This window comes from Juglans microcarpa x Juglans regia, chromosome 3D (assembly GCF_004785595.1).
Source record: "Juglans microcarpa x Juglans regia isolate MS1-56 chromosome 3D, Jm3101_v1.0, whole genome shotgun sequence".
Taxonomy (NCBI): Eukaryota; Viridiplantae; Streptophyta; class Magnoliopsida; order Fagales; family Juglandaceae; genus Juglans; species Juglans microcarpa x Juglans regia.
The window spans coordinates 14,530,162-14,554,849 of NC_054598.1; the positions used below are offsets into that span (position 1 = coordinate 14,530,162).

Sequence of the window (24,688 nt, forward strand, 5' to 3'; positions counted from 1 at the left end):
TCAATCCAAACCGACTCTTAATCTCATTTGCAAGAAAAAAAGAGATTTGATACCAAAGTCACTCTATTTGACGAACAAAAGCCATAAGAACAATTGATCCAAATGAAATGGATGAAATAAGATCATTTGCCAACGGCCTTGGTCCAAAGTCAAACTCCACAGGCAAATAGCGTTTACATTGCTTGGTGCCAACGCCACGCAAACACACAGATCCCCTCCCCCAATGGGAATCTCGCCGCCTAAAACCCTCTCTATAGACTATAAAAATAAACACGAAAGCTAAAAACCCAACTCACTACCCGTATGCTATGCACTAGGCTCAGGGCTGCCCTCTCCTTCCAATTCCGCCGCTTCTCCTCCCCCTCCACTCCTTCGCCTTTTCCTTACATACACTCTCTCCCCCGCCATTTCTCTTCGACGCCACCACCAATCGCCTCCATGGCGTCCAATCACCCCAAAGACGAAGCGTACCTCGGTAAGGTCATCCCCAAACGCATCCAGCTCTTCCAGTCCATCCAATCCCGGCAACTCGCTCAGCGCGAGTCCCTCCCCGCCGATCCCATCAAGTAGGAAACAATAAATTCCCAGCCCTCTCTCCGCCACTAACATATGCATTCATTGATTTATTTATTTTCCTCTTCTTTTTTTTGTTACTTTTTCGTTTAGGATTACGTTGCTGGATGGGACTGTGAAGGAGGGGAAGAAGTGGGTGACTTCGCCGATGGATGTGACGAAAGAGATTTCAAAGAGTCTGGCTGCGAACGCGTTGATTTCGCAGGTGAATGGGGTTCTCTGGGACATGACGAGGCCCTTGGAGGACGACTGTGAGCTCAAGTTGTTCACTTTCGATAGCGACGAAGGCCGCGACACATTCTGGCATTCCAGCGCGCACATTCTCGGCGAGGTACTGGCATTTCCATATTTTCTGGCGCATTTGAATTAATTCTATATTCTTGGGAGACAAAGAAAAGTTCTAATCTTTGGCTCGATGGATCGTTAAACTTTTTGTTATGGTGGTGCAGGCGGTCGAGCAGGAGTACGGTTGCAAGCTGTGCATTGGACCCTGTACCACAAGAGGAGAGGTAACTTGCTAGTACTGTTGTAAAATTAGCATGTTTTCTTGGCAATTTGGTCATTGGTAACTGCTAGCATAATTCTACCACAAGCTCGTTTATTGCTCAAATTTGGTTCTATTATCATACAGTTTTTGTTATTTTGCCATATCGAACATCTAGTATTGAAAACGATTGTATGGGTTTGACCTTATTTTTCGGTGGTGTAACTATGTTAAAGTATGAAGTGCAAATTATTTCTATTTCCTCATGTAATGGTGTGAATGATATTACAGGGTTTCTATTATGATGCATTTTATGGTGATTTGGGCTTGAATGATGATCACTTCAAGCAAATTGAATCAGAGGCAATGAAGGCTGTTGCGGTATTGCTCTCTCTCTCTCTCTCTCTTCCCCCCCCCCCCCCCCTCTCGTTGACAATATTTGTGTTGCTTATTGTTCTTTTGGTTCCGTTGTCAAGCTTAACAGAAACTGTTGTTCCTGCTCTTGTTAGACAAAAATACTTTTGCTTATTCGATTACCAGTATAAATGAAGAAAGTCAGTATAGGTAAAGGGTATAAAATGATCACATGGTGGAGAGAAGTCAAAGAATTGTCTTTGGGTAGCCATAAATCCCCAACTTTGAGTGTTGGATGAAGATGAAGTGTGGTCATAGGCATATGCATAGCCGGGATGTTTGGTCCTAGTGATGATATGTTCTTAATATGGGTTCATTTGCACTTCATACTTTTAACATAGTTCGGTGGGTTTGACCTAATTTATACTGGTAATAGAGGTTGACCTAATTTAGTTTGGTGGTGTAACTAAATTAGCACGCCTAGGTGTTGCTCTTGTATATGTCCTGTATACTCGGCCTTTTGCCTACTCTTTTGATCAATAAAAATTTGTTTATCGATAAAAAAAAAATATGGGTTCATTAATTGATTTTTATATGGTTTTATTATATATCACAAAAAAAACTACTTTAGAAATGCTGAAAAACTTTTAAAGCTATAATCTGACCGTGTTTTGTTTACTTCACTTTTGGTGGGTTGCCTCTTGGCTTGGTCATACTTTTCCATCTTTGATGAGTAGTAGACCTTTTAAAAAAGGCTGGGACCTATCTCTTTCTCTCTCTCTCTCTCTCAGTAAGAGAGATGCTCATTGTTGTCAGTAAAGCATATTTTTTATTTTTAATTTTCAGGATAAACAGCCTTTTGAGCGCATTGAAGTATCAAAGGATGAGGCACTTCAGATGTTTTCTGAAAATCATTTCAAGGCATGTAAATCTTTCTTATTTTGACTCAAAAAATTGTATAATTCTTCAATAATTTCCGATTTTCATTTCATAGTTCTACATTTCTGACATACATTGTTTTTCCAAATATTGTAATCAGATCGAAATCATAAATGATTTGCCTGCAGACAAGACAATCACAGTGTACAGATGTGGCCCCCTGGTTGATTTGTGTCGTGGACCGCATATACCAAACACATCCTTTGTCAAAGCAATTGCTTGCTTGAAGGTGACATGTTTCATGATTTGTTAGTGCTTTGCACTTACCAAACTAAGAGAATAATTTGTTAGTGTTTTGCTTAGTGATATGTGCTTGCATTAAGTATAATAGCAGAAAACACCTAATTACATTCTAGAAAACTGAAAAGAGAGCAAGAACTCATAAACATTCCCTCCCTTTAATATAATAGCAGCAAACCATTGAACTAAAGAAAATACAAAAAAGTTCCATAATTCCCCCACAGTCCTCTCCTTGTTGTTGAAACACCTCTCATTGCGTTCCATCCATATACACCACAATAAACACAAAGGAACCATTCTCCACGTTGCAGCCAATTGGGGCTGTGATGTTGTCTATACCAGCATGCTAGAAGATCCCCTACACTCTTAGGCATGACCCAAAACAGACCAGCTCCACAAAAAATACCTGCCCATAATTACCTTGCCACTGCAAGAAAAGATGCTCCGTTGTTTTTACACATGTAACACCACTCCGTCACGATCATCCCGTGTTTCCTTAAATTATCGGCCGTCAAAGTCTTTCCTAAGGCTGCAGTCCATGTAAAAATGCGACTTTGGAGGGCATGGGAGCTCTCCGAATACCCTTCCATGGAAACAAAGTGGGCTGGTGTGCTGCCAGCACTTTGTAGAAAGATTTGACAGAAAAATTATTGCTCCCCGAATGTTTCCACTTCATTCTATCTCTCCCATTTCCACCTATCTTCTTAGAATAAAGCAAGCTGTAAAAATCTGCTATTTCCTCAACTTCCCACTCCTGTACATTTTTGGAAAAGATCATATTCCAATGCACATTACCATTGGCTCGGCACATCACATCTGAAACAACCACCTGCTTATTTTCAGACAATCTGAAAACACCTGGAAAACAGAAAACAGTGCTCTCTCACCACACCATACATCAAACCAAAAGCTGATTCTTGTGCCCTCTCCCACCTTGAAATTAATGTGTTTTGCAAACACCTTCCACCCAGTTCTAATAAATCTCCAAAGGCTCACACCATAAGTCCCCCTACCTTCTTTAGAACACCAACCCCCCCAATCACTGCCATACTTCCTATCGACAACCAATCTCCACAACGAATCCCCTTCCAATTGGAATCTTCACAACCACTTTCCTCATAGAGCTTTGTTGAAAATGATCAAGTTGCGCACCCCCAAGCCACCAACCTCCTTCGGACAGCACACTTTTTGCCAACTCACTAAATGGAGTTTATGTTCCTCCCCCATGCCACCCCACAAGAAGGCCCTAAACAGTTTTTCCAACCGATTGGCCACTCCTACCGGTAAAGGGAATAGGGAGAGAAAGTATGTCGGAAGATTAGAGAGAGTGCTTTTGATGAAAGTATGTCTCCCCTCTTTTGATAAGTAGAGCCACTTCCAACCCGCCAATCTTTTTTCTACCTTCTCAACAACACCCTCCCAAATATTGCTTGCTTTGAAAGAGGCTCCCAAAGGAAGTCCAAGGTATTTCAAACATACTTAGCATATATGTTTTAATTACAGGCTTCATCAGCTTACTGGAGGGGGAATAAAGACCGTGAGAGTTTACAAAGAGTTTATGGAATATCTTATCCTGATAAGAAACGGCTTCAGGTGCATTTATATTTTCAGCCCCTTTAAATGCTCTCTGCTTTTCTCCAATTTGCCTGCAACTCATGTATATGCTTTGGCTTGACTGCTGAGTATGTTTTGTCTTTTCCTTTCGTTCAATTGGGAATTTTATGATCTTTGGTTAGTGGAAAAATTTAAGACATTCCTGTTATCAACTTGAAGGTATTATTATAAATGATATTGGTAGTTTTGTTGTCTAACATTTTGTATATATCCATATAGTCAATCTAATGTGAATGTTTCTATTCATGGGGGCGGTTGATGATAAACATAGGCCCACTTACCTTGCGAGATAGGATTATGTGTAATGATATTGCCTTCAAAATTTGTGGCCCCCGTAGTGTATTTGGATAAGCATATGTACTAGTACATCCACTAGTGGATTGAAAGTACCTCATGGACGCCACTTTGTTAGCTGATTAAATCATTCACATTGGACACATGTTTGAAATTTTATTTAATCAATTAATATGATTAGGTACGAATGTCTATGTTCCACCATGTTGGATATAACAAAAAGTGAGTACTTCATTGTTGAATCCAACAAGGATTTGGATCCACTGAAAGAACTCCTTTGAGCTGAAATACTGAATCTTTTGTGCTGAACCTAATTACTTTTGCATTTTTTCTCCAATATTGATTTTGGTGGCTCAAAATATTTCAAGTGAGAATGTTACTTAAAAAAAAAAAATAAACAATCTCAAACGAAAATGTTTTCTCCTAATAACTTTCCCCTCCCCAGAAAAAAGTAATCACTTTCATTAAAAGAAAAAGACGCATTTTTTAAAGCCAGAGTAATGGTTATCTCTAGAAAATTCAAATGAAATGAGTGGTTAGCTTGGTTGTTAGTAGTTCATGGCATTATTGATCTCTATGGACTGAGACCTGAAGAAACTAAACAAAATCCAATTGCATTGGCTGTGTTGGTAAACGTGTGCTTTAGTGCAAGATGCCAATGTTGGCGCACTTTGCTTACCAAAAGAAAAGCAAATTTTCAAAAGTGCAGTTTATGTAATTTTGTTATAAACAAGTACCCTTTAAGTATTTAGTTGATATTGAAAATCATTTATGTAACATGGTATATGATGTCAAATGTGATGCATATGCTTTGAACCTGTTGTAATAGGCCACATTGATTAGTATTGGCAGAAAGCGCAAAGCCTGAAGGCTGAATCTCTTTCCTTACCAAAAGCGAAGCGCATTTACCAAAGTGTGCTTTTGACTCTTTATGTGTGAGCTTAAAGCTTAGAAAAACATGCTTTTGTAATTTTAAAAAATTATAAAAAGCCATTCATGACCCAGAAAATGATGTAAATAAATATTCGCAGGTATTTAGTAGATATTGAAGGTCATTTATGTATCATGGTGGCACATGTGTGACATGTATGCTTCAATGCCTACAATTCTTTAGTTTATTTATTTTTTCATGACCTTTTTCTACTTTAATTTGATTATGCTATCAAATCTTATAGATTTGTATATTTTGTTAAGTACGAGAGAGTTACTATAAAAAAATTCATGTGATTAGTCAATCATTTGATTTTCATGTTGCTTAATACTCTAAGAAATCAAATGAATAGGCTCAATATACTACCATCTTGCCTTTTTAAACTTTTCTTGATTGCGTTTTATGGATTTTTTTGTTATTATACGATGATTCAGAAATCTGCACTTTATTTCAATAAGACGTGCGCTTGCACTTTGCGCTAGCTCTAAATGATGTTTGCGCTTAAGTGCACATAGCGCCTTCACCAACACTAGTTGGCTTTCTAGATGGATTGATATTTGATTGCTTATTTTAGCATAGAAGTTAGCACCTACAATTCTTGAGCTGTTTTAGTCATGGCCTGGTTGGTATAGATGTGTACATTTAGTAAAGCACAATAAAATTGTATAAAATGCTATATTTAAATTTTATATAATTAGTTGATTGCTTGATTTCATCCTACTTAGTTGATTATTGAGTTTCATTTTGCATAAAACTCTAATATGTTGAGTTAGGAAAATTCTACATACCACACTCCTATCTCACATCCATCCCATTATGATGAGTCGACATTGTCCACTTTTGAATTTTTCTTTTAAAAAAAATAAAAAATGATCCAAGGATGATAAAAGTGCCACATTTTATATAGTGGGATGAGGGTGTGGTGTGTAGCATTACTCATTGAGTTACTATCTGAATATATCACCATCTTGCTTTTTAAGCCTTATTTTATTTTATGGATTTTTTTTTTTTTATTATACATCATTTTTATAAATGTGCACTTTACTTCAATCAGGCACATGCTTGCACTTTGTGCTTAGTGCCTAGGCTCTAGTGGGTTTGTACTTAAAGTGTGTCAAGCACTTTAACCAACATCGGGCATCGGGCAATACACCTTGCTTGGTGTGGCATTCTCTAAAGGAGCTGTGAGGCATTAAATCATTATATGTTTCTGTGGGATCATGGAGAATAACCCCAAAAGCCTTAGTCAGGGAATTAATATATGGAGGACAAGATACCGATCAAAATATATATATATATATATATATATATATATATATATATATGGAGGACAAGTTGCTGTATCTTGTTGGGAGAAGTGGCATTGGTTTGATATGGATATGATTATTGTTCTGAATGATGTAACTCTGTCTTCTCAACATTAATCTTTTTTGCAGGAATATATCAAGCAGCTGGAAGAAGCAAAGAAATATGACCATAGATTAGTGGGTACAAAACAAGAGCTTTTCTTTTGTCATCCACTCAGGTAGGGTTTGACTTAATATGCTTTATTTTGCTTTTTATGATCATGACTGCTCATGACAATTTTTTGTAAATGTCAGCCCAGGAAGTTGGTTCTTCCTTCCTCATGGGGCTCGGATATACAACAAATTAATGGATTTTATTCGCAGTCAATATAGGGAGAGAGGATACCAAGAGGTTGATAGTCAATGATTAAAGTGTTGTGTTGTCATGATATTTAAGAACTGTAAATGTACCCTTAACTCACTTGACTTTGCCAGGTTCTGTCACCAAATATGTACAATATGCAACTTTGGGAAACATCTGGTCATGCTGCAAATTACAAGGAGAATATGTTTGTATTTGAGGTGTGGTTTGTATATGCTGTACAGCTATGAGTTTTTATTGTAAAAAAACCCTTCATATCTCTGCTCATTATAGAGAAAACTTGGAACACCAAGAATAGGGGAGCAAAAAATAATGGGTAAAAAAATAAAATTTTGATTATTAAAGGCTTCTGTAATATATTCATTCTTGTGTGTGGGGTCTTTTTTCAAGGGGGGATTGGTAAATAGCAATTCTGGTTAAAAACATGTATGTCTGCCACCTGGGGTTGTACTAACCAGGCATTTTTTTTGAAGTATTTGCAATAGCATATAGATATATTCTTGTTGAGAAGTGTTATTTTGGAATGTAGTTGTATGTGATGGCATTGGAAGAAACTGACTTGTTCACAAAGTGATAATGAAAATATAAATCTATGTTGTTGTTGGAGTTGTGTTTTGTGAGACACATGAAGCATGTCCACAATTTTTTTTATGTTTAGCACATGCTCACATGTTGCTTGGTAGATGAAAGATATTATAATATCCACATTCTTTGATATGATGAAATCCTGTATCTCTCGCAGGTAGAAAAACAAGAGTTTGGACTGAAACCAATGAATTGCCCTGGGCACTGTTTAATGTTTCAACATAGAGTTCGCTCATATAGAGGTAAGTTCTTCTCTGGTATACAGCACATATTTTATTGTAAATTTTGGTCAAACACCTCCTGTGTGATGGGGTACTTAGGTTCATGATCCTGTATGTTTTTTAAAGAAATAATTCTTGCGGTATGAGTTACTTCAAAAGAGAATCTCTTGTTAATTTTTCTGTCCATCAACCTCAACAGAAAAAACATGTCATCTTTAGTTGTCATTTTTTTTTAAAAAAGATCAAATAAAATTATTTTTTTAAAAAATAATAAATCAAAATAATTTGTAAAAAAGATTTGAATTTAAAAATATAAGAAAGAATCACCACGGGCTGTCTGTCCAGTTGTTTTTAATGTTTTCAAAAAAATTTAAAATCTGTTTTTTAGATTATGAACTACTTAAATTTCAAAAGATATTTTATTTTTTTAAAAAAAATTTAAAGATGACACGTGGTTTTCTGTGAAGTTGTTATGTATTTTCTATTAATGTTGGTGGATGAAAAAATGAATTGAGGATTCTCTTTCTAAAAGAACTCATGTCATACCACAAGGCACAAGGTGTTATTTCTCATTTTGAGTTGTAGAATGATCAAGTATGACTACATCACTAATTGAATATCACTGATTGCTCTATAAATGACACGGAATTAGTTATATGATGTATTTTTTGAATGCATGATGATTTTGTTATGGAGGACTTATTTTAGGCACAGTTTGCCTTAAATTGAAGCTACTAAAACTATGAATCTATGATCATTTTGTTTTGGTATAGACTTGAAGTTGCTTGCATATGGTTAGAGGTATAATCTTTGTTCTTTTCATCTTTTCTCTCCGTACACTTTTGGCTTTTCTTGGTTTTTTTTTTTTTTTCTGTTCTTGCTACTGGAGCTTGGGCCATCAATGGTGGTAATTCCTTGTTGTGATTTAGCATGTAGTCCAGTTGGGTGTTAAGTTCAGATTGGTAGTCCAGTTTGGTGATTATCGAGTTGGTGTTTTTTGTTGGTTTTCATGGGAACGTGCAGAGATGTTTTCATTGAACAAAAGTTATTTTCGTTTAGGAAGGAGAATGATAGATGGTGGAGTGTCACTAAGAGTAGCCGTCGTGTGGTGAAATATGTCTCCTTGGATCATGAAGCTTTGGGGTGGTTGGGCTTTACGGTGAAGGAATGTGCCGCGTCTTTGGTTTCTCCTAACTTTTTAAGAACACAGAGAAAAGGAAACTCAGTGTTAATGGTGCAGAGGGGATGCAACCACAATGGCAGTTTCTTTTCCCTTTCGGAGTTTGGGCATGATAAGAGGAGAAGTATGTTAGTGGTACCGGAAGGGAGGAAGGGTGAGGGGTGGAGGAAATTTGGAGACACTATTAAGGAGCTTACTCTTTCCTCCTCTGTTTGGAGTGGGAGAAACAGAGGAGCCTGTGTTCTGTGGTCTTCTCAGGCAGGCAAGCCGAAGGGGCACAAGGGAGATGGTGGTGCTCCTTCGTCGATGGTTGTTGGTTCATGGTCGTACCGTGAGGTGGTGCAGAAGGTACTGCCTCGCGTAGTGGTCCCAGACATGTCCAGTTCAGAGATCGTGCAAAGAAAGGAGGGAGATGGCAGTGAACTGTTGGGGCTAAATGAGGATAAATTCTTACAGTCGTTGGCTGAAATGGAGGAGAAGGTTGGGCTTCTTTTAGAAGATATTCTTTGCCTTAAACGCTATGTTAAAGGGAAATAAGTAATGAAGATGAGTTTGGGTCAGGTTTCGGGGTGCAATGTAGGGAGGGAAATGGAGCAGAGGGGGATGGGCTCAAAGGTGGGTAAGGCTCACTCTGTGTAGGCTGGGTCCGTAATGGGCCCTGGGTCGGGTCAAGAGGAGTCTGGCCCAAAGAAAGCATGGGTCATGTCTCGGGTGTCTCGGGTGCAGAACAATATTTCAGCCCAAACAACGTGCCTTCCTCCTACGGCGCCGATATGCGTCTTGCCGAACTCCCCACCGGCACAGAAACTTCCGCCGGACACCGTCAACCATCACGGTGAATCTGCACAGTCACTACACTTCGGCACAGAGGTCGGCGAGTTGGTAGAGGTGGTCCAGACAGTGTGCCCTCCTCCTGCGGCACAGATATGGGTTTTGCCGGACTTCACACCGACACAGAAATTCCTGCTGGTCACCGTCGACCATCACGGTGAATCTGTTCAGTCAATATACATCGGCACTGAGATTGGTGAGTCAGTAGAGGTGTCGGTAGAGGATGGGTCTTCGTGCGATGACCTCCCGTCGCCGTCGCCTGGGTTATCGACTGCACAGATCTAGTCGAGCGTGGTGGGGGAAGGCCCTGATGCTCTGCTTGTACTGTCAGACCTGTCGGAGCATGAAGTCTCATTACAGGGGTCTCCGACAAGCTTTTTACCACTGGAGATGGAGCATGTACATGAGAACGAGTTTGGGGAGGAAAATGAACTGGCTTTAATATGTGATGTACCAGTGGTGAACCAATTAATTTTGGCCGAACCCAGTGGTGAACCAATCTTAACTTATAGCTCGGAACTGGCTTTATTTTCCTCTGATAGTCCTAGTGAGGAGGGGGCTTCTCTAACTCCCCTGTGTACACTTCCTCCCAGCTCTAAGTATGGGAGTTGCTCGTCAAATTGGGTTTTCAAGAAGGTAGAGGAGATTCAAGCCGTTATAGGGATTTCTTTTGGAGGTTATGAAGAACAATTCAAGGCCCTTCTTGTAGCACTCGAAACTAGTCATTCCAAATCAGCTTCAAAGCAAGATAGAGAACTTAGACGGCTAACTTGTTCCATTAACTATGATGTGAAGGGAGTGGAGGAAGGGATAGATTGAAAGGGAGGGGCAATCTAGGTTTCTTATGAAGCCTAAGATCTTATCATGGAATGTACGGGGGCTCAATGATCGCAATAAACGCCTTCGTATCAAATCTTTATTGCGGATGTGGAAGGGTGATGTGGTTTGTTTTCAAGAAACAAAGTTACAATTCATTGATAGAAGAATTGTGCGAAGTTTATGGGGGTGCTCGTATGTGGGTTGGGCTTATTTGGCTTCTTTGGGAGCTTCAGGAGGAGTTCTACTAATGTGGGATAAAAGAGTGGTAGAGGTGATTGAGGAGTGTATTGGAGATTTCTCGGTTGCGACGCTGTTTAAAAACGTGGGTGATGGATGGGAATGGGCATTTGCAGGTTCCTATGGTCCTAATGTGGACAGGGACAGGAGAAGGTTGTGGGAGGAGTTGGCGGGCTTATACTCACTATGGGAAGTGCCGTGGTGTTTGGGGGGTGATTTTAACATTACGCTTTTTCCTAGCGAACGATCAGGGCATTTCCGAAATTCTGTGGCTATGGAGGATTTTTCCGAGTTTATCTTGGATCTGGATCTCATGGATCTCCCTCTGGTAGGGGGAGAGTACACTTGGTCAAACGGGAGGGTTTGGTCGAGATTGGATAGATTCCTTGTCTCTCCCTCATGGGAAGCCCACTATCCCGAAGTAAGCCAGAAATGGTTAGCTCAAGTCAGCTCAGATCATTTCCCTATTCTTTTAGACTGTGGGGGTATTCACAGGGGTCGCTGGTATTTCAAGTTCGAAAACATGTGGTTATCAGCGGATGGGTTTGTAGAGAAGGTGAGTGTTTGGTGGTCATCATATCAGTTCGTTGGTACTCCAAGTTTCATTCTTGCAGGCAAGTTAAAGGTGTTGAAATAAGACCTGAAGAAGTGGAATTTGGAAGTGTTTGGTCATATTGACGATCAGAAGTCTGCAATGTTGGAGGAATTGCAAGAGCTAGAAGGCAAAGAATTAGTGGGAGATACCTCGGAGGAGACCTCATGGCGTCAAAAATCCAGGGCCCTTTGGTTGAAAGAAGGGGATAGGTGCACTAAGTTCTTTCACAAAGTGGCTAATTCACACCGGCGTAATAATGTTATTGAGTCGCTTCAAGTAGGCTCTCAGGTGATTTCTTCCCCTCCCGAGCTAGAAAACCATATAGTACACTATTATGAGACCCTTCTCACAGAATCGGCTTCTTGGAGGCTGAAGCTTGATGCCTTGCCTTTCGAGGCAATTGACTTATAGAGCGCGCGTGATATAGAGAGACCTTTTGCGGAAGAAGAGATTTACAAGGTTATATCTGGTATGACTAAGGATAAAGCGCCGGGTCCGGATGGTTTTTCAATGGGTTTCTTTCAAACTTGTTGGGATATTGTGAAAGGTGATGTAATGCAGGTCCTTAGTGAATTTCACTCTTTCCAAAAGTTTGAAAAATCCCTCAATGTGACTTTCATTGCTCTCATTCCTAAGAAACACGGGGCTTCGACTATTGAGGAGTTCCGTTCAATAAGTCTGATTAGTAGCATGTATAAGATTATTGCGAAGGTCCTGGCCAACCGGCTTAGCCCGGTGTTGGAGCATATCATTTCCAAGTCTCAGAACGCATTTATTCGGGGGAGACAAATTCTTGATTCGGTTCTCATTGCAAATGAGTGTTTGGACCACAAACTTCGGGAGGGAGGCTCAGGTGTTCTTTGCAAGCTTGACATGGAGAAGGCGTATGATCATGTGAACTGGGAATTTCTCTTATACCTGCTTGAGAGGTGTGGTTTTGGGGTTAGGTGGATTTCATGGATGCGTCATTGTATTTCCATGGCCCGATTCTTAGTTCTAGTCAACGGCACACCTGCTGGTTTTTTTGATAGTTCACGGGGTTTGCGGCAGGGAGATCCTCTATCCCCACTTTTATTTGTTATAGTTATGGAGGCGCTAAGTAGGATGGTGCAGGCTGCTGTTCGAGGAGGGTTTTTAGCTGGTTTTCAGGTGGGCAATGGCTCTGGTGGCCCTACTATCATCTCACATCTTATTTTTGCAGATGATACTTTAGTCTTCTGTGAAGCGGATAATAGCCAAATTCAAACACTACGAGCATTGCTACTTTGGTTCAAAGCAGTGTCAGGGCTCAAGGTGAATCTGGGTAAGTCTGAAATGGTTCCTGCGGGTGCGATTCCTAATATCCTTAGCTTAGCAAGCCTGTTGGAATGTAAGGTGTCTTCTTTTCCAATGAAATATCTGGACCTTCCGTTGGGAGCAACTTTTAAGAATAGAGCTATTTGGGATGGGGTGGTGGAGAAGATAGAGAAAAGGTTGGCCGGTTGGAAACGGGTGTATTTATCAAAAGGGGGTCGCCGCACTCTTATTAAGAGTGCTCTCACTAACCTCCCCACATACTTTTTATCTTTGTTTCCTATGCCTGCAGGGGTGGTAAATAGGATGGAGAAACTATTTAGGGCATTCTTATGGGGAGGCATGGGGGAGGAGAAGAAATTTCATCTGGTTAGATGGAAAACAGTTTGTGCTTCAGTTGTGGATGGAGGATTGGGAGTGTGTAACTTGAGGACTTTTAATAAAGCTTTATTGGGAAAATGGCTTTGGAGATATCACTTGGAGGAGGATCATTGTGGAAGGAAATTGTTGATGCTAGATATGGCGTCGCTAGGGGAGGTTGGTGTTCCAACGAAGTAAGAGGGGGATATGGTGTGGGTTTATGGAAGTTTATAAGGAAGGGGTGGCCATGCTTTGCAAATCAAATCCGTTTTGTAATTGGTAAGGGCAATCGAATAAGTTTTTGGCGGGACATGTGGTGTGGAGATCAAACTTTGGAAAGGGCTTTTCTGGCTCTATATCGTATTGCAGTTAACAAGGAGGCGTCAGTGGCGGATGTGCGGTTATTTTCTCATGGCTCGTATCAGTGGAACATTATCTTTAGTAGGGATTTCCATGACTGGGAATTATCTATTGTTGCAGAATTTTTCAGTTCACTTTATTCTACAGGGACCCCTATAGCACAGCGTGATCGATTGAAGTGGAGATCTAACAATTACAAGATATGCACAGTGAAGGCGTATTATAACATCTTGACAACTCAAGATAATACTCCGTTTCCCTAGAAGAATATTTGGAGGTCTCATGTGCCTTCTAGAGTAGCCTTTTTTGTTTGGAGTGCCGCCTTTGGGAAGATCTTGACCACGGATAATTTGAGGAAGAGGATGTGTAGTCATGGATTGGTACTACATGTGTAGAAAGAATGGAGAATCGGTGGACCATCTCTTACTACATTGTGAGGTAGCGAGGGTGTTGTGGGATGAGATCTTTCAAAGGGTTGATGTTGCTTGGGTTATGCCTATGAGGGTGGTGGATTTGTTGGGTTGTTGGAGGAAGATGCAAGGCTGTCATCAAGTGGCAATGGTGTGGAAGATGATTCCGTTGTGCATCATGTGGTGTATTTGGACGGAAAGGAATGCGCGCTGCTTTGAAGATAAGGAACGCACACTGGCTGAGTTGAAGAATCTTTTGTTCCACACATTATTGTCTTGGCTTTCCGCCATGGTATTGCAGGGGGGCAATGTTCATGATTTTTTGTCTTTAATTTATCGCACGTAGAATGTATTTAGGTGTTCTTCAATATACTTCTTGTGTACATGGGCTATGCCTATTTCATTCATATATATAATATTGATCTCTTACTTATCAAAAAAAAAAAAAGAGGTATAAAGTTTGGTTGCTAACAAGATTTCTGTACCATAACTACTGAATTGTGAAATTACTTATTAAAAAGACTACTGAATCATGAAAGTGCCCTCAATAAAGATGATTTTAATTCTGGTTCATGCTTATTGTGTTACAGCTGGCCCTTTCTTCCCCCTCAATCTGTGCCCCTTCTGTTCTTTTTAATTTGTTTAACTGCATATTACATATGACTTGTAGTTTTAAGGGTCTGCCATACGAGGCAGAAGTTATATGATCGAGACTACTAATGTTGTGTTACTATTTTTCTGATATACAACTCCACCTGTTGGCGCAAAAATAGACGGTCACAAGGCCCTAGTCAACACAATGAAGCAACAAATGATTGATAAGTTTGCCACTCTTCTTGCACATGCTACACCAGTCCATCCGCATAAGGTGCCCAAGGAAAGATTCTGACTATGGACAATATAAGGAGAAGACGTTTTATGGGGATGAATTGCTGTGGTGACACTATTGTCCATTTGTTGCTTCATTGTGAGGTGGCTAGAGCCTTGTGAATATAGACATATGGAGGATGGCTCTAGTGTGTATGGAATAAATACTACACCAGCAATTTCAAACACTGCAGGAGAATGCTACATGAGCTAAAAACCTCTATGCTCAACTCTTTGTATAAATGGTTAAGCATCCACAATGAAACATGCTTTTCTTCATTTGTAGATTTTCTAAATTCTTGTTCCCTTTCCCCTCAACTAGGTGTTCTCCTATGTATACTCCCAATGTACTGGGGCAGCATGCTTTGTGCTTTTTCTTTTATGAAATTGAGTGAGGTACTAATAAAAAAATGTTTTCAACCAAAAACCTCATGTATGATTTGATGAACATATCATCCTATTTTCTTCTATTCCTAACCCCATTATTAGTCAGTTACCTTTATGTCACTTCTTTGCACCTTCACTGTCCTGATTGTTTATGATTTGTTTTACAGAACTTCCACTTCGACTGGCTGACTTTGGGGTATTGCACCGCAATGAGGCCAGTGGTGCACTCACTGGATTAACTCGTGTCAGGAGATTTCAGCAGGTACCATTTTAGCTGTGGTTGTTAATGAACTGTTTTTATTTTTTAATTTTTTGTGATTAAATGCATCTGGCTGGTTGGATTTTTCTACCTTTCTTCTATTTTTGTTAATTAGGTTCCCACACTAATCATAGAACTCTTCTCTCTCTCTCTCTCTCACACACACACACATTTTACTATGGGCTTGAAGTGCCTTGGTCCAACACAGTCAATCGTCCAGGTGGACATTTTTATATTTTTAATCGTTTCTGAGGTGACTGGGAAAAGTTAACTTTGACTAAATTAGTTCAAATCTTCGTACAGGATGATGCTCATATCTTCTGCCGGGAATCCCAGGTGAGTTGAATAATTGACTCATGATAGAACTGTTAATCTCTTTTTGCTTCCTATGCCTGTTATTTTAATGTGCTTCATTTGACAGATAAAAGAAGAAGTACGTGGTGTCTTAGACTTCATCAAACATGTCTATGATGTTTTTGGGTTCACTTTTGACTTGAAGCTATCCACGGTATGCTATTTGCTCATTTGTGCTAAAATTTGTTCCTGTTGATTGACAATGTTTCGAACTCGAGTTTAATGAGGAAAAGCAATGAAAAAGTTAGATAGTAGGAGTTTCTTGTTAACGAGTCTTTTCTCAAACTAGTAGCAATGAAATACTTTGTCACTTTTGACTTTTTCGGTTGCGTTTGGGTAATGAGGTATTCTCAGGTATTCTGGAGTTTCTTGTTAACGAGTCTTTTCTCAAAAATTATGTCCCTGGTGGGTACAATGTTGTTATTGATTTTGCTGAATAATATTAATTCTTTTTGTTAAAGACAACAATTTAAACCATAAACAATGATTTGTATAATCGAGATTACTTTTATGAACTTATAAATCAACAAAAATTCTTTAAAACATAAGCCAGAGTATTCCTTCTTGTGTAATCGCAAATTTCTTCTCCCTATGGGGACAAATTTAATGGCTTCTATAGGATATACATTGTTTGCTTGTGATGAATTTACAGGGAAACTTCAATAAAATTTCTGTTTACCTATCCACTTAAAAAAAAAAAAAAAAAACCTGCTGTTTACCTATCCAAAAGAATGAACTCGGGGAAATTAGATGTCAATTGTGTATCAAGGAAGGGTCCTTGCATTTCTGTGGAGCAGAACTGTTACTGTTGAACTTTTTTGTTGAATATCTCTTCTCTGTATGTCCTTTTGAATTTTTCTATACCTGCAATTTCCCACTTTTGTTTTAGTTGGTCATTTCAAGACCTTGATCTCGAAGTTGCATATGCACAGTTCATTATGTGTAATATAGCTTTTCTTTGTTTCTAGTTCTTTATGATGCCATATCTTTTTGGTGTCATCTGTTTCTGTTGAATATACACTTTCTCCCAAAACACACCCTTTTCCTCTTGGTGTGCATGGAAGTATATAGTGGAATGAATTTTTATAACATGTGACCCAATATCTCTGTTGGTACCAATATCGTAGAGGCCTGAGAAGTACTTAGGAGACTTGGCTACATGGGAGAGAGCAGAGGCTGCACTTGCAGAAGCATTGGATGAGTCTGGAAAGCCCTGGCAGGTAACATTGCCCCTCTTACACTTCAACTGCACCTAAGCTTGAGCCAGGCGTTAGCTTCTGCTCCTGTTGGGCTTTGAGCTTGGCCCAAACTGGATTTGAAACTTTGATCATGCTGAAGTCAGTCTAAGCAATAGAAAATGTAACTGAAAAATACTGATCCATTTTATGTTTTTAACATTCCTACCAGCATTTTAATGAAATCAATGATATGATACCCAAGCGTCAGAACTCTAATAATTATATAATGATTTCAGAGGGTCCTCTATTAATCAGATGGCTTGAACCCAACCGATTAGATGAAAAGGGACTAAATGCTTATAGTTCAATCAGTCTTTGTTTTTAGCAGTAGTCTATGTATTATCCCTGTTCTCTCAATGCTTATGTTATACAGATAAATGAAGGAGATGGTGCATTTTATGGACCAAAGATAGATATCAGTGTATCTGATGCATTGAATAGGAAATTTCAATGTGCAACATTACAGGTTTATGGTGTGCATTTGTATTTGTGTTTTGTCTTTCACCACGTTTTGGTAGTGCAGAATAAGCACTTAATAGGTCGATGTCTGTGGTTGCAGCTGGATTTCCAGCTTCCAGCTCGTTTTGAATTGTATTACTCAGCAGAGGATGAAGCCAAGAGGGAGACCCCTGTTATGATACACAGAGCTGTTCTAGGATCTGTTGAGCGTATGTTTGCCATACTCTTGGAGCACTACAAAGGAAAATGGCCCTTCTGGCTTAGTCCACGCCAAGCTATTGTTTGCCCAGTGTCGGAGAAATCTCAGCCATATGCGCTAAAGGTCATTACTGTTATTAATTTTTGTGTTTTGTGTAAATATATGGCTGGAAACGAGCCCAAATTATGCTTAGTAGTTGGTAGCTCAAGCTATAATGTGATACCCCATATTGAACGAGTATAGGTGGTGAATCACTGGATGAGATCCCACATTGCTTGGGAGGGACAAGGTTCTTGCTCTTTATAATGATTCTAGTGAGCACCAATTGTACCATTGACCAGTCCTTTTGGTGTATGACTAATACGTGGCTTGGGCCTCCGTTGGGGCATTACATATAATCTTAGGCTGATCATTTAGATCTTAATAAGCGGATCACATGTCAAATTTGAGGTGCTCAAACTTTTAGGTAAAAGTTATGGTCGAGTCAAGCAGTATGTTTGCGTATATGGGCTCACAACACAAACAAGCAGTAGGTTGCTGGAGTCTTTTTTTTTTTTTTTTTTTTTTTTTTCCTGGAGATCTTGAGCGATTAAGCCTTTGTAATGAATTGTCTTTTAGCAGTTGTTATAGTTGCCAAATAATTTAATTCTTATAAGTATATTCAGGTGCATCTGCATATCACAGTGCAATAGCTGTCAGAAGTACTGGATACTTATAAAAAAAAAAAAAAAAAGAAGTACTGGATACTTCATTTGATAGGGTTGTTAAGTTATGATTACCATTTCGAGTTATGAATTATTTGAGGCTCTGTTCTGTTTGCCAATGCTTTGTTATAGGTGCAAGATCAGATATTTAGAGCTGGTTATCATGTCGATGTTGATACTACCGATAGAAAGATCCAGAAAAAGGTTCATTCCTAATCCCTGCCTCACATGTTTTGTTGATCTTTTACATACCCATGAACTGTTTTTAATTAATTAGAAAGAATACATGAAATGCCACAAGCAAAATCAATATTCTGGTCCGCAGGGGGTTTATGTAAAAGATTTGTCCATTTTTCACTCTTTCCCTTTTGGAACTCCTCTATTGTGGTTTTGAGCCTCTCCCCCCTCCCCCCCGCCAAGAAAAAAAACAATTGCTTCTACTTTGCTAATGACATTGTAGGAGAATCTGTTCAATTACTGATATTTTTAGCTTCCTGCAGATAAGAGAAGCTCAAATGGCACAGTACAACTTTATATTGGTTGTTGGGGAGGAGGAAGCCAACACTGGACAGGTTCTACCTATCTACTACTTGTGTAAAATTCCTATTTGTTGCAGTGTTCTTTATAGATAGTTAGTTCACTTACCATATAGATGCATGCATTTGCATTGCCGGAAACCAGCTCTCTTGTTTGAATTTTGGTGTACTCTTTTTGGTCTCTGGGTTTTTAGACGAACCATGTTATGTGTGAATGTGAAGTGTCCACGTTCTCTGAGTATTTGGCATGTGTGAATCTTGTTTTTAGGCGAATCTGGATAAATTAAAATAAATTGATATGTTAAACAATTTTTTTACCTAAATTTGCATTTAAATGAAAAAAATAGGCATTTAAGAATTAATATAGGCTACTTTTAGGCTGACATGAATTTTTTGGATGAACTTAAATGAAAAAAAGATCTTGAAGCATGTAAGAATCCAATATTAATTCCGTGAGTAATAAGAAAGAAGAAAAGCAGAAGAAACTTGCTCGGATTCTATATTGTAAGCACCTTTGTATGTTTGGGAACTGGAGCAGTACAACTACCTTGGCTTTGTAATAAAATTTATTACTGGAAAAATAATTTTGAAATGCAAATCACAGGACTAGACTCCGGCAAATTGGTTCAATTATTCATGTGCGAATTTTTATGGAAGTATAATACAATTCAACTGTATTTAGATTACCATCAAACATAAGCATTAAATAGTTGTGAAAGAAATTAACTTAATTCCCTATTAAAAGAAGAAGATATGTAAAACTAAAGGCCGGGATGAGGGTTCTCGGTTTTTATAGAATTGTTTTTCTTTTTCTCTGCCATTGCATAAGTATATTGTGGCAAGAGTTAGCCCGCAATGAACAATACTGACATAGGTTACATTATTCTCTCTCTCTCTCTCTCTCTCTATATATATATATATATAGACACACACACACAGAATGTATGTATGTATGTATGTATGTATTATGTGTAAGCAATATTTTTAGATAAATAATCCTTGATTTCTTATGGTTCCAGGTGAGTGTACGAGTTAGAGACAAGGCAGATCATTCAGTAATGAGCATTGAGAGCCTTCTGAAGCACTTTGAGGGAGAAATTGCAGCATTCCATTAGATTTTTGTTTTCATTAAAAGTTATTAACAGGTGCATCTCATTTCATTCGTATGATCAGAATGTTAGCACGCACGCTCATGTACTTTGATTTACTGTATCGTCAATTCTTCTTTCGCGCTTTATTCTCCCAATTAAAGGTCTACAGTTTTTTTTTTGCCTCTATACAAAGTGAGAACCTTCGTGGGACTATAGAAAAAGGATGTGCACTTTCTACTGTCATGCTTGTGGTTTTTGCATGTGGCTGTATGCTATTTTGTTTCTCGTGCCAACGAGTATTACTAGCTCAGCTATGGGGTTTTGGAATGGAAAGGAGAAATCCGTTAGAAGTGGAACGGAATAACTTAATGGATAATGAACGCTTAAGCCATCTCTGGTGATATCAGTTTTCCAGATTTGATTTCTTTTTCCTTTGCAAGGCTGGCGAGAGTACAACTCTAAACGAAGGACAGAACATTAACGGAGTACGAGAAATGATTGTTTGGACACTGGGGATTCCTAACTCCTAACGTGAAAAGTGTTTTTAATGTTCATATAAACAGTAAAAAAAATACTATTCACGTGAGGGATACATGTACACAGATCCCGGGATCCTACCACTGCCTTTGATGAATTCCCCACCTTGTTGGCTCCTCAAGTAAATGTAAAAAAATAGTAATTTTCTGACTGTTTTAACTCTTTCCAATGTGTTTGATGATTACAGCTACTAGAAGTGCATTCTGCTCGGCAAGAGTAAAATTCGGCTGAAATGCTTTTGTTTAAGCCTTTAAAATACCCGACATTAGTTTGTTTACTATGTTTAGGATATTTACAGTTATAGAGTGCGTAAGTGTCTCATATTTCTTTTTTTTAAAAGAAATGAGTAAATATGAGATTCATATAAAAATTAATTTTTTAATAATAGTTCATACTCTTTTTTAAAAAAAGTGCGCTGCACTTATACAAAACTGTATCTACTAGCATTACTCGTATTAGTGTCTTCATGTAAGGTGTGGGATAAGTGAGAAAGAATCTCTTGAAGTCCATCGCTTTCCTGATAAAAAACATGAAACAATCCTTAATGTGTTTTTACACACTTTTCTTTTAATTTTTTCATGAACAACCTAGCTAGATAAAAGAGATTGCTAGTTAATGGAATGTATGCGGCATGAATCCGATCGAAGAGCATGCATCATGTTCAGTTAGATTTGGACTTGCACTGTAATCTTATCCCAGGTTCGCATGAGTTGCAAGGAATTTGTATTTATTGCTTTCAATAATAATAGCTAGCTAGCCAGCTTGTCAGTGAAGAAAAGAAAAGGCCAGGGAAGAAGAATCTCGTCTCTTGTATACGTACGTACGTCCCCTTCTTCCAACTAAAACAGTTTCAGTTTTTTGTTATTTAGGTGCTTCAGAGTTTAACTAACTACTTTAGTTATACACAGTACTTAAGTAGCTCTATCTCCCCTCCATCCCCTTCTGTCTCTCTGTGCACATACACACAAAACATGCAAACACAGACACACAAATGCATGCACGCGCTTGCGAACAGATAGAAATATGTAATGCTCATTCAAAAGAACTGGAAGACTCTTCCAACTACATATCATACTAGCTAGGGGGGACTTAAGTGTTGTGCATTCACAATAACGAGCTGGAAAGCTGAAGGCTAAAGCCTGGCCTAGTCGAGACACCCAACAACAATACTGAAACCAAAAAGATAGCTTGCTGAAAAGCGTTAGAAATTAATCAAGCCCCTGATTCCTAAACAATCTAAGAAAATCATCAAGTGGTACCAGTCTTAAAATCCAATATTATTGTTGTTGGGGCCGCTGCTTGTTACATTCTGATCTTGGTTCTGACGGAAATTCTGTTGTCGACGATAGGCCGCCGCTATGGAACTGCTGCTCTCACCCACTTCTAGTTCGGGGCTATATACTTCCTCATCAATCTCCTCCTTGGCCACTTTTTCCATTCCAATAAATCCCAATGGCCTCTGAGATGACATAAACTGTGACTGTGGCGGTGCAGTGGGCGGCACAACTGAGGGAAGCTTTGAGAGAAGAGCTTCGAGGCTGCTCATGGAAGGCGTTATTTTCAAAGGCTGATTGTATTGGTCATAGAATTCAGTTGGGGGTGCAAGAGTGCCTTGGAACTGCCATGTTTCCGGGGTGCTGTATCCATCGAGTTTGAAGGGGAATGCGGAGGAAGATGGATGGGGTAAAAGCACGCCCGGAATGCTTTCAATGTAGCTGAATTTCTTTCTTAGTAGAACTACGTAGCTTAGGTCTTCAATCACCTTCAATATACCAAGAACGAAAAATGAAAAAAAAAAAAAAAAAAAAAAGAAGAAGGAAAAAGCTTGAAGGACATGGTACTTTAGTAACTTAAAAAAACTGAAAGCCAGTTAACAGAGAGAGAGAGAGAGAGAGGACCTTGTGGATGGCTCCTAACTGAATAACACCTTCTCTAACTGCAATCAGCGCTATGGTCTGCAGGATAATTGAATCAAACCAAGAAAGTAGGTCTACCTAAAATTTTCGGAGACTTGTCGGTTTTTAATGTAATACCTTTATACCGGACTGGAACTGGGCTTCCCATGTCCTAGGGTGCTATAGAAATCGAAAATAAAACAAACATATTCAGTTGGAGAAGACATATTTTATGTTTAAGAACCATGAAACCATAAGTTAATTTAAGTATAACATGAAATCACAAACTTGTGCCGTTCTAAGGATAAGCATGCTTACCGAATCGGCTGAGTTGTGCCATGCTGACAAGAGATTGAGTTCTTGGTCATTTGGTTCTTTGTATATCCACTTATGACTGTGATCTGCAGCCACTTTTCCTATCAAACTGCTCCATGGAACCAAATTAACTTGCCTTCTTTCTAAGAGATGTATACGGCTAATTGATTCCAATCACAAAAGACCATGAGAAAATAAATTAAGAAAATTTATAGTTGTCGCTTACCCTTCTCCATAGTTGTAGATCTCATGGGACATCTTGAAAAAGAGCTCTGGTTGCAGCCCTTGGTAGTGTTGAAACTCACAGTTGCCATAAACGGATGAGCCAGGAAAATCGACCGAATTTGTCTCAGCCGCTGATGAGGCAGGAAAATTGCAGAAACCATCTTCCCAGACCAATATCCTGACAGGCAAATCAATTATGTACGATGATACCAAAGAATATGCACTACGAATGTCTAATTATACACCAGTTTTACTTGGAAACTCAAAGGAAATACCAGTTTCTTCTGTTCCCTCTTGACCTTTCGTATGCTCCTTGACCATCCCATCTGTTGTAAAAGCAATAGCATGACATTTAGAAAGACTGGAATAAGGAGTATCATTGTTTGTAAATGTAATGGACTAATATGGGAGTATGAATGCATGCAAATATTTTGTTCTTTCTTGGTGAAATCTTTGTTTTTTGCTCACTTGGGTGGGGGGTAATTTCTGGGTAGGATCCTCCAGAAGACTGCATAAACCCACTGAGAATTTTCATGAATGCACAGACTTCGTAGGGTGTGTTGAAGGAGATGAGTAACAGCTAATGAACTGAGATGTTCTTCCATCGATCGCGACTCCTCACACTAATACTCACTTTCCTCTATTCCTCTCCTATCAATCTCTATATATCTTCAAGGAGAAGAGATAGAAACCTAAACATCCTACTCCTTTATATATACCTGCCAACTAGTAATTTTATTTCCTTCGCGTACCATCCAGTAAATTGCTCGACTTTTAACCCCTCCCCGCCCACCTCTCTCTCTCTCTCTCCCCCCCTGTGTATGTACGTGTATACCGTACGCGTTTTGAAGTAACACCATTTTCTTTTCAACTCAATCACTAAGACACTAACTACTATTTAGGATTTGTTATCACAAATATAATTAAGGATGCTGTAGTTTAAGAATATCACTCAAATTTATTTTATCACGCTCCAGACTTTTATTTTTCTTTGCCGACTCCCAACAGTCTCATTTTCAACCTCCATTAATCAAGATCAGTCTTCAATGGTGTACTACTTCTCTTCCCTCCGACTCTCAATATCAGGACCAAACCCTTTTTTTTTCTCAGACTACATCATGAGTATTGATGAGCTCGATCCATTTCTTTGATCCGTATATATACATGAGCAGCTCCATCCTTTGTACTTTTTTCCTCATTTCTTTTTTTTTTTTTTTTTCTTCTTCTTACAAATGGGATTTCTGACACGCTTATAAGGTATCACCATTCATTATTCAGTCCTAGGAAAACTTATTTACTGCCGCTTTGATTTTTTCTACCAAATATAAAGAACAAACAATATAGCCATCAGTTTTGGCCAGATCATCATGTTTAAATCTGCACCTACGTACAAGAGACAAGAGGAGAAACATTTTACCAGGGATGAAATCCGTACGTGGCAGAGTTTCCTAGAATCCACTTGTCCAAAAAATGTCGCGTTCTAAACAACAGCTTTAATTAATTAATTAGTAACCGAATAGAAGTTAATATATAGAAAATGCATGCATTTAGCTACTAAAAAGATCTGCTAAAAATGCATATATATATATATGTATATAAACATTGATGGACTTACGAGGTAGCTAACTTAGAGA

General features: G+C 38.8%; 3 protein-coding genes across 5 annotated transcripts; 2 read left to right on the plus strand and 1 right to left on the minus strand.

The window, feature by feature from the left end:
- Positions 1-156: 156 nt before the first annotated feature.
- Positions 157-20,323, plus strand: LOC121255757 (threonine--tRNA ligase, mitochondrial 1-like). Its single transcript, XM_041156251.1, has 20 exons — positions 157-566; positions 667-904; positions 1,023-1,082; positions 1,349-1,438; positions 2,258-2,332; positions 2,451-2,579; positions 4,094-4,183; positions 6,866-6,954; positions 7,031-7,127; positions 7,211-7,297; positions 7,840-7,924; positions 15,410-15,504; positions 15,805-15,837; positions 15,923-16,009; positions 16,983-17,075; positions 17,467-17,559; positions 17,653-17,874; positions 18,588-18,659; positions 18,956-19,027; positions 20,011-20,323. Exons 1-20 carry the CDS (start codon positions 304-306, stop codon positions 20,104-20,106), a joined length of 2,166 nt encoding a protein of 721 aa, XP_041012185.1. The 5' UTR covers positions 157-303; the 3' UTR covers positions 20,107-20,323.
- LOC121255758 lies at positions 8,734-10,243 on the plus strand. 2 transcript variants are annotated; one of them, XM_041156254.1, is made up of 2 exons: positions 8,734-9,644; positions 9,699-10,243. In XM_041156254.1, the coding sequence occupies exon 2, from the start codon at positions 9,735-9,737 to the stop codon at positions 10,197-10,199; it is 465 nt and encodes a 154-aa protein (XP_041012188.1). In that variant the 5' UTR covers positions 8,734-9,644; positions 9,699-9,734; the 3' UTR covers positions 10,200-10,243. The 2 variants fall into 2 exon arrangements, with proteins under 2 accessions (XP_041012188.1, XP_041012186.1); XM_041156252.1 differs by having other exon boundaries at positions 9,699-10,230.
- A 1,310-nt stretch (positions 20,324-21,633) lies between the features above and the next one.
- Positions 21,634-23,806, minus strand: LOC121256546 (protein RICE SALT SENSITIVE 3-like). Of its 2 annotated transcripts, XM_041157385.1 has the most exons (7): positions 23,523-23,806; positions 23,330-23,380; positions 23,056-23,232; positions 22,833-22,938; positions 22,653-22,694; positions 22,518-22,574; positions 21,634-22,381 (listed from the first exon to the last, which is right to left on the minus strand). In XM_041157385.1, the coding sequence occupies exons 1-7, from the start codon at positions 23,657-23,659 to the stop codon at positions 21,884-21,886; spliced, it is 1,068 nt and encodes a 355-aa protein (XP_041013319.1). In that variant the 5' UTR covers positions 23,660-23,806; the 3' UTR covers positions 21,634-21,883. The 2 variants fall into 2 exon arrangements, with proteins under 2 accessions (XP_041013319.1, XP_041013320.1); XM_041157386.1 differs by lacking the exons at positions 22,518-22,574; positions 22,653-22,694.
- Between the last annotated feature and the right edge of the window lie 882 nt (positions 23,807-24,688).

Bases quoted from the DNA above. Each gene is read 5' to 3' on its own strand.
- LOC121255757 (XM_041156251.1), top strand. From the start codon at position 304: ATGCTATGCACTAGGCTCAGGGCTGCCCTCTCCTTCCAATTCCGCCGC. The intron at 567-666 runs GTAGGAAACAAT...TTTTTCGTTTAG, and splicing joins CTCCCCGCCGATCCCATCAA to GATTACGTTGCTGGATGGGA. The intron at 2,580-4,093 runs GTGACATGTTTC...TTTTAATTACAG, and splicing joins AAGCAATTGCTTGCTTGAAG to GCTTCATCAGCTTACTGGAG.
- LOC121255758 (XM_041156252.1), top strand. From the start codon at position 8,913: ATGGGAACGTGCAGAGATGTTTTCATTGAACAAAAGTTATTTTCGTTT.
- LOC121256546 (XM_041157385.1), bottom strand. From the start codon at position 23,659: ATGGAAGAACATCTCAGTTCATTAGCTGTTACTCATCTCCTTCAACAC. The intron at 22,695-22,832 runs GTAAGCATGCTT...CGATTTCTATAG, and splicing joins GGCACAACTCAGCCGATTCG to CACCCTAGGACATGGGAAGC. The intron at 22,575-22,652 runs GTATTACATTAA...ATTATCCTGCAG, and splicing joins AGTTCCAGTCCGGTATAAAG to ACCATAGCGCTGATTGCAGT.